The sequence below is a fragment of the Orycteropus afer genome, unplaced genomic scaffold (genome assembly GCF_000298275.1).
Source record: "Orycteropus afer afer isolate SDZICR_OR568_19922 unplaced genomic scaffold, OryAfe1.0 scaffold00020, whole genome shotgun sequence".
Taxonomy (NCBI): domain Eukaryota; kingdom Metazoa; phylum Chordata; class Mammalia; order Tubulidentata; family Orycteropodidae; genus Orycteropus; species Orycteropus afer.
This window is the reverse complement of record NW_006921607.1, coordinates 20,373,906-20,383,133: the sequence shown is the minus strand read 5'-3', so window position 1 is coordinate 20,383,133 and position 9,228 is coordinate 20,373,906. Positions and strand designations below refer to the sequence as shown.

General features: G+C 45.0%; 1 protein-coding gene across 1 annotated transcript in view; it reads left to right on the top strand.

The window, feature by feature from the left end:
- The window catches only part of PTPRT (protein tyrosine phosphatase receptor type T), a 557,720-nt gene extending 553,913 nt beyond the window's left edge, over positions 1-3,807 (top strand). Inside the window, exons 25-26 of the mRNA XM_042783611.1 lie at positions 2,715-2,850; positions 3,754-3,807. Of these exons, the coding sequence (XP_042639545.1) occupies positions 2,715-2,850; positions 3,754-3,807 (190 nt within the window). The remainder of the gene's footprint in view (positions 1-2,714; positions 2,851-3,753) is intronic.
- The last annotated feature ends 5,421 nt before the right edge of the window (positions 3,808-9,228 follow it).

Genomic DNA, 9,228 nt, shown 5'->3' with positions numbered 1-9,228 from the left:
AAATCTATTCTTTAGATGGTCTCTAAATTCAGGAGGGATATATTCAAGATCATATTTTGGCTCTTGTGGACTTGTTTTAATTGTCTTCAAGTTGAACATGCATATGAGTAGTTGATGTTCTGTTCCACAATCAGCTGCCAGCCTAGTTTTGGCTGAGGATATTGAGCTTCTCCATCGTCTCTTGCCACAGATGTAGTTAAACTGATTCCTACGTATTCCATCTGGCAAAGTCCACATATATAGCCACCATTTGTGTTGTTGAAAAAAGGTATTTGCAATGAATAAATTGTTGGTCTTGTACAAGTCTATCATGAGATTTCCAGCATTATTTCTGTCACCAAGGCCAAATTTTCCAGCTACCGGTAATTTTTCCTTGTTTCCAACTTTTGCATTCTAGTCCCCAGTGATAATTAACACATCTTGATTGCATGTTCAGTCAATTTCAGACTGCAGAAGCTAATAAAAATCTTCAATTTCCTCATCTTTGGCTTTGGTGGTTGGTGCATAAATTTGAATAATAGTCATATTAACTGGCCTTCCTTGTAGGTGTATGGACATTATCCTATCACTGACAGCATTGTACTTCAGGACAGATCTTGAAACATCCTTTGTGATGATGAATGCCACACAATTCTTCTTCAAATTGTTATTCCCAGCATCATAGATTATATGGTTGTCTGATTCAAGATGGCCAAAACCAGTCCATCTCAGCTCACTAATGCCTAGTATAGCAATGTTTATGCACTCCATTTCATTTTGACAACTTCCAATTTTCCTAGATTCATACTTCATACATTCCATGTTCCAATTATTAATGGACGTTTGCAGCTGTTTCTCCTTAATTTGAGTCTTGCCACGTCAGCAAATGGAGGTCTCAAAAGCTTTACTTTATCCATATCATTAAGGCTGGTTCTACTCTGATGATGCAGCCCTTTCCCAGTGGTATTTTGAGAGCCTTCCAGCCTAAGTGGCTCATCCTCCTGCATTGTATTGGACAATGTTTCCAGGCTATTCATAAAGTTGATCAGTAATGTATCAGACAATGTTTCTCTGCTATTCATAAGGTTTTCCCTGGCCAATTCTTTGAGAAATGGATGGCCTCTTCTTTCTTCCTAATCTGTCTCAGTCTGCAAGCCACACTGAAATCTGTGCACCATGTGCAACCCTGCTGGGTTTGAAACACCAGTGGCACAGCCTCAAGCCTCAAAGGAACACACCACCACAGTAGGACAAACTGACAGACGAGTTTGTCCTCCTTAGCTGTTTGAAACCTCTCCATCCTCCTCTTACACAGATCCCTGCCTCTTTCCTGCCATTTGGGGGTGGGGCCTGGGTATCTCTCCTTACCTGGATCTTTGCTGCTGCTTCCTCACTCTGTCCTGGTCCCCCTGGCCTTTTCTCTCCTTTCTTCCACTTTCCCTCCACTGTTTGCGAGGTGTGGCCTGGGTCCCTCCCCTTACCTGGATCCCTGCTGCTGCTTCCTCTCTCTGCCCTGATCCCCCTGGCCAGAGGGATGACCTTACCAAAAACCCTCTATCACTATTCTCCAGATCACAAGGGTCTTGCTTAACTCAGGGTGTACAAGTGAAACCCATCTCATAGCCATCAAGTTGATCCCAACTCATAGAGATCCTATAGGACAGTAAAATGCCACATAGGGTTTCCAAAGCTGTAAATCTTTACAGAAGCAGATTGCCTCATCTTTCTCCCACAGAGTGGCTGTTGTTGTTGTTGTTATGTGCTGTCGAGTCGGACCTGACTCACAGCGACCCCTCCTTGGGTTTCCGAGACAGTATCACTATGAAAGTAGATTGCCCAACCTTCCTTCCAAAGAGTGGCTGGTGGGTTTAAACCACCATGCTTCTGGTTAGCAGTCAAGTACTCTAGGCACTATGTTACCAGAGCTCCCCACAGAGCAGCTAGTGGATTACAAATAGAAATCTGTTATTTCAGAAAGCAGTGTCTCAGGCTACCCTGGCCCCTAGTGCCTGGTCTGGCTGGTCCTAGGCTAAAAGAGATATCATTGCCATGGCTTTCCTCAGAGGAGGAAGGAAAGAACTAGTAGAAACATTACCTGGGGCCATCCATTCTTTTTATTGGATGTGTAGGTGGACCCAGAGCATTCCTTTGGAGAAGAATGCAAGCACCACACGTACTTTGGGGGTAAGTCAAAGGCACGATACTTAACTTCCCTAGAGGTTTGGGTCAGCATGCCATGGATGATTGTAACATGCCTCAGAACCAGAGAAAAACATCAAGCTAATTAAATTCTCAAAGGTCATCTAGTCCAACATCTTCATTATATGAAGGGAAAACTTGGGGCCCAGACAGGAGAATTGACTTGCTTAAGGTAACAGCAAGTTAATATAACAGATGGGACTCAGACTGTAACTCACAGTTGAGACCAGGGCTTCCACCATTGTCTCATCTTACATTTTCCAGGCCACCCCTTACCCAACCACTACTGCTGATGTGGCTTTAGGATCAATGTTTCCTCAAAACTGGAGGGTCTTTCAGGGAACACAGGAGACCAACTTTGGAACATCTGAATTTGTAAAGAGAGAAATTTAAAATAAATATGTTAACTACCTTTTGGCTTAATATAAACAACATTAGGAAGTACTGTCATTGGCTCCATATGCATCTTAGAGGTGCCTGGGGGGGCACGCAGGTGCCCAGAAATCTGGCTCACCTCTTTATTCTGTTGTATTTAGAAATGGTGGTGGCCGCAGTGGAACTTTCTGTGCCATCTGCAGTGTGTGTGAGATGATCCAGCAGCAAAACATCATTGATGTGTTCCACATCGTAAAAACATTGCGTAACAACAAATCCAACATGGTGGAGACCCTGGTGAGTGTCCCAGGAATTGGTCTGCCACAGCCAAGGGCTGACTATAGTACTCTTGACCTGAAAATAATGACACCAGATAGTAAGAATATCCAGCATCCAGGTGCTTATTGAGTACCTGCTGAGAGCCTTGGCTTACGCTGTCATCTGTTCGGCCTTTTTCCCTTCTGGCACCACCGGCTTCACTGTCCTGCTATTCCTAGTATACTTTACTTTGTTTTTTCTTCTGCACATTGCTTAAGAAAGTGTCACTAATTCAGCTTTAGGGGAAGGGAGTCTGGATTAGTAGAATGAGAATTATGTTTTCAATTTGATCTATTCTAATTAATTTCTACTAATTTTTACAGAATAAAACATTGGGCTAGAACATTGAGGAGAAAGGGATGGTCAAGAGATTGGAGAGATGGTAAAACATGGTGCAATAGTGGAGACAGACCATATACAAGGAACTTTACTAAATGAGTCTATAGACTGACTCAAGGTGTGGTCCTTTTCAAAGCATAGTCTGTAGACCAGCAGCATCAGTATCACCTAGAAAATTGTTAGGAATTCAGAATGTTGAGTTCCATTCCTGATTTACTGGATCAGGATGTGAATTTTTAAAAGATTCCTGGGTGCCTTACATTACAATCTGAGAAGTGCTGGTGTACAAAACAGTAAAAAGAAAGGGGATGGTCCCAGCTGGACATCTGAGAAGGCTTGGGAAGAAGTAGACATCAGGCAGAAGTTTGAAGGATGTCCAAATAGGAATAATTAATGGATAGTTTTGAGTTGATTTTGTAACAAGAATGTAGATAAACTTTGTCTCTAAATCTAAATTAAACACATGTTCCTTTTTCTTTCATCTCTCTCTCTCTTGTCCCCACTTCTCCCTCTCTGCCCCTCCACCTTTCTATCCTCTCATAGGAACAGTATAAATTTGTATACGAGGTGGCACTGGAATATTTAAGCTCCTTTTAGTCCACCAGGATGGGGAACCTGCTGGAGTTCAGAGGTTGCTGCGGCCATGCCTCTTTTTCTGTGACTGACAGGACTGGGCCCAGGGGCTGAGAGGTGGCTCCTCTGTCCACCTCCAAGGAGAAGACTGGGTGGTCCATGGTACCTCTGGAGAGGTCTCCTGTTGCTGTGGGAAAGGCTGCTCAGAGAGGCCCAGGCTTTCTTTCTATACCTGATCAGCCACAGCCATGGGCCCCAGCACAAGTGCACCCTCAAGCAAGGTCCCTGGATTCTCAGTTCCCAGCCCACTCTTGCTTTTTTTTTTTTTTTTTTTTTTTTTGAGTTTGTGGATCTCATGGCAAGCTGACTGTGCAGGTGTTGGGGCATGGAAGACTCAGCAGCACCTCGCTGGCCTACTTCTCCTTAGGAGTGCAGAGGCTGTGTTCTACACCTCCTCACTGTCATGTAAACAACTGGGGCTTTTGGAGTCACTGGTCTGCTGCCATCTTCATCAGGGACCTATAACACCAGACACCTGCTAGTGTGGCTCGATATGGTCTCGGGATGCTTCCTAGGCCACAGCAGAGGCCCTGTCCTCACCATAGCCCACACGCACCCTGCATGGGGCTTGGCCCACTACCATTCTGTACCTCTCTCCCAGCCTGGGCCTTGACCTTCTGTCGCTCACTGGCCAGTCAGCTGTGTCCTTGGCACCCTTTGATAAAGGTTTTCTTTGTGTTTTTGTGATCAGGGGGAAGAAGGTGGAACTTTAGGGGGCTTCACTGCTCTATCTTCTCTTTGTAAAGAAAGACCACCTCTCTCAGGCCAGGCTCTGGCTGCCTCACACGATGTAACCTGTATGGGTGATGGTTTCCTTTTGGGAGGGATAAACAACATAAGACATGATTATTTTCCAAAGTGTATGTGAAAAGAAACTTTCTTTTTGGGAGATTAAAACCACAGTTTCTTTTGTAAAAAGAAAAGAAAGTAAAGGGGAAAACAAGTTTGAATGTGTAGTTATAAGACAAAACTATTAGGCCTATCATCTATCCTGGCAATGTTCTTCAAAGATCCCACCCTGGAACACCACAGCTACTGAGCAAGGGAGAGACTGGCTGGTGTGAAGATGCTCCTTTGGTTCCTGGGGCAGATAGAGCATCAGCTATCTGCATAATTTTGGATTTTCAAATTTAATTCCCTCCCTTAAGAAAAACAGGTGCCATCTTGAAAAAGGCCATTATGGTTGAATATAGGCCAAAGGGATCATGCTTGAAGGCCTGGGTCTTGCCCAAATTATGAGTAGATCAATGAGAGGGACCCAACATTGCTAAGTACCTACTGTTTGTCAGGTATCATGCTTGGCACTTTCTATGTGACAGCACACATGGTCCTTAGAACCCTCCATGAGAAATCTATTAACTCACGATCCTCATCATTTTCCAAGTGAAGAAACTAGAGTAACTTCCTCAACAATGAAATTTTGGGATCCCAAAAGGCAGGTAATAGTGATGGGACTTATTTGTACTGTTTTTTGTTGTTGTTGTTTGTTTTGTTTTGTTTTTTTCATTCTTTCTCAGCCAAAGGATTGTTTTGGGGAGGGAAAATATTGCCAGAGACTTCTGAACAAAGACCTCCATGAAAGGAAATTTAATTTTTCTTTCTGATACCAGTTCTTCTGGGAAGCCCAGAATCTCAGACATATTTTACTAACTCCTTCCCCACTCTCCAGGAAAGCTAGTCTCATTTCATTTCCTGACCAGTGAAAACAATCTCCTGTTCCCTCAGGCTATGATATCTGCCAGCAGGAACACTCTCTCTACTTTGGTCTCTAAGCAGTGCTAGGCCAATATCTGACAGGCTCAGGGTGGCCTGGAATCTAGGAAGCCCCATCTTGGAGGTCTCTCTAGCCCCAGACAGGGCATGGGGAACACTGAATTCAATATGGCACAGTTTTTACCCTCAAAAGACAGACAAATTGAACTATAGCATAACACTGGTGGGTGTACAAATGTTATATGAGCCAAGAGGAGATAGAGACTAACTCTGCCGAGTGCTTTGATTAGGAGGTGACATCCATTCCAGCTAAGTCTTAACAAGTAGTAAAAGGAAGAAAAGGAAATTCAGGCCAAGAAATCAGCATGTGCAATGACAACAAGGAATGGAAAACTGTGGTGGAGAGGGGAGGGCAGTGAGAGCTTGAGTACAGTATGGCAGGAGTGGTGGCAGGATATGAACCAAGGTCAGGAGATGAATGCCTGGCTGAGGAGTGTAGACTTTGCCCTGTAGGCAAGAAGGAACCAGGGAAGCTTTTGAGTGATGTGCACAGCTTAGTGTTGGAGAAGGCTCCCTGTGGAGCCAGTGGGGCTGCCTCTTTTTCTTTCATCAGACACTGTGAAAACATTCCCTTAAGCGTGTGCTTTTTAATATCACATCTATTTGTCTGCTCATTATTTTGTTGCTGGAACGCAATATGTAGTAGATCATGAGATTCGGCTTCTGTGAGAAACCTGGGTCTTTGCTCTACCACAGAGCAGGTTCACCAACCCAGGCTGCTGGGCTCACAAGGGATGGGACATGAAAGGGGACCATGGAAGCTGTTCCCATTGGCGTGGGCTCTGGAGCTGTCTAGAAGTCTGTGGACACCAGACTTGATCAAGGAAGGGCTGGTACTTTGGAAGTTCAAAGGAAGCGTCTCAAAGCAGAGGAAGGCAGAGGAGCCCCGTGACTAGCTTGCTCTTCTCCTTTGATGAGCCTCTTCCCAGGTGTATTTGAGCAGGTCGCCAGGACCCAGCCACCACTGGCCCTGCTGGCTTCCCCCAACTCCAGCCCACAGCCCTAGCTGGCCATACCCCCTCCTTCAAGGAGCCTATGGTGTGGCAAGTCAGCCTGTTGTATGCTGTTTTCTGAGATGTTCACTCACCCGACAGGATGGGGGAGGGGGATGTTTCATACAAATCCTAGGATTTATTCTGCTCAGGAAGGGGTGAAATAACTGGCAGATAAAAATGATAGTGGTTTCTATCATTTCAAATGGCAAGAATTTAAAGTGACTTTAGGGAGATAGAAACTCATAAAATTTCAGGCCATGATGGGGAGCCCAGTTAGGGCCAGGGATGACTGCCCAGCTCATTACCCCCATCCCATTTTCTTACAACCCAACAACTCTCCCAGGAAGGGAGGGCACTGAATAGGACTTAAGCCAGTTTATACAAAAAGGAGCTGAGCCTCAAGGATGGGGTGCCATTCCTAAGAGCCTGCATGGCAACAAGTGGTAAGGCTTGGCTGAGATGGAGCAGTGGTATCCAGGAATTCAGACTTGATTTCTTGCCCAGGGAATCTCCTACACAAATATCACCTCCCCTGCGGTAGCCCTCCCACCTAGTCCAGTTACAGGGTGGACTCACCTTCATACCGCAAAGGAAAATCGTATTCGTGCTTTCTGAGCTAGCTTCTTGTCGCTAGGGCCAAACAGCATCCTTGCCTGGTACACAACCTCCTATGGTTCTTACCTCCTAGATACTGACCTTGTTTAGAGAAGATTCAAGGAATTAATGAGAAACCAAGAGCTGCTCCCTCTCCTATACATTTATGGCCTAGATAGCGTCAGGATGTGTCTCAGCTGTATCCTGACATGGTATTCTGTCACCCTTTCTGATGTGAAGACCTTGGGCCAGGCTAGGCCTCTGAGCCTCTAGATGGCCACAGAAGGCCTCCTTTTGTGAGGACTTAAGGGATCAGTCTGCTTTTAGTCCCGGCCTTCTCTGCAGGTGTAGTCTGAACAGTGGCCTGCCAGATGTCAGTCTTCACATGGAACCAGCAGACCCTGTGCTGGGGATTCTAACACAGGAGCTCACTGAATTCATTTAACAATCCTAAGAAGTGTTTGTGATTGTCACCATTTCACAGATGAAGAAGCTGAGGCTCAGAGGGACAAAACACTTGTCCATGGTCATATAGCTAGTGAAAGAGTGAGCCTGAATTTAAACTGTTTTTTCTAACTTGAAACACAATATTTTTCTACCATGTGTCTGATTTTCCGATGGAGTTACCCATAACAGCAGACACTAGGATGAAACTGGTACCCAATGGATCTGGGTAAAGCCCAAAGAAGACAATGATAAGCTGACAATTTCTTCACAGTCTCAGTTATATTTTAATAATTCACATAATATTTGCATTGCACTTCCTAACATAGCCTGAGATGTTCAAACATAACTGTATAAATTTTTCAAAATCCCTTTTAAAAGTCCCTCCTCTGGCTTTGATCCCTCGAGTCCACTATGATATACCTGAGGGAATCATATCCCAGCCTGAAAGACACAGTGCCTGGACACACTGCCTCCTCCTGAGGCCGAATCCAGACTCAAACTTAAGACCAGCTCACCTTACCCCAGGGAGATACTTTAGTGTGGGGATACCCTGATCTCAACTCACATCTCCTCTAATTGAATGTTCAAAGAGTCCCACTGACACAGACTAGAATGATGCCCATGTAGCATTGTGAAGGCTAAAGCTGTAAAACCCTAAAGTAAAAGGAGAAGTTTAGCACAGCCTGACTCAGCAGGTTCCTGAGGCTGGGGCTTCTCGAACTTTCAGATGGAGTCATATGGCTGCTAACCTTGGCAATCTGAGGACATATTTCATATGAGGGGCTAGGATTGGGAAAGCTCCTCACTTTACCTCAGACACACACACATACTGGGTTCCTACAACATGTAGGGGCCTGGAGGGTCCAGGGAGCACAGATTACTGTGTGTGGCACAGCTTATCCCTTGTTAAAGCATGCGATGCTGTGGAAAGAACTCAGTCTTTGGTTTGAATCCCATTGAATGCCATTTCTTGGCTATAGAACCTTGGACTAATTAATTAATGGAAAATGAGATATGAGAAAAAGAGCCTCAGCCAGTTAGGAGTGGACTTGGAGGGTTTTGGTCAGAAAAAGAAGACACAGCAGGGATACTCAGAACCAAGGATACATATGGTATACTAGGAAAACTGGTCAGTTCTACAACACAGCATGGCAGGGGTAGGGGAAGAACTTGCCAGAACCACTGGGAGCCAGGGTGCTGCTTTGGAACAATCTCTGTGTCCGGAGGAAAACAAGATAATTTTCTCCCCAACCAGTCATGTTTATTCATCATCAGTTCTCTGTTCTTCATTGCCACACTAGCTCTTGCTGTGTGTTCTCACCAGGATGTACATTTCCTCAGTTCTGGTGTAAACCCCTGTAGTTCATATAGAGGTGTCAGTCTAGCAAGGCTGTTCCACACAGCAGAAGGGAGGGCCAGGGAGGAGCAGCCAGGCATTTATCATGCTATCTCTGCATGACTCAGATACAGAAACATTGAAGGAAATTTTAATTTGCCCGTATCTCACTGCATTGGGCCACAATAAAGACAGCTACCCTTAGGCCACAGCTGGCCAGTCCTGGGATGAGCAGACAGG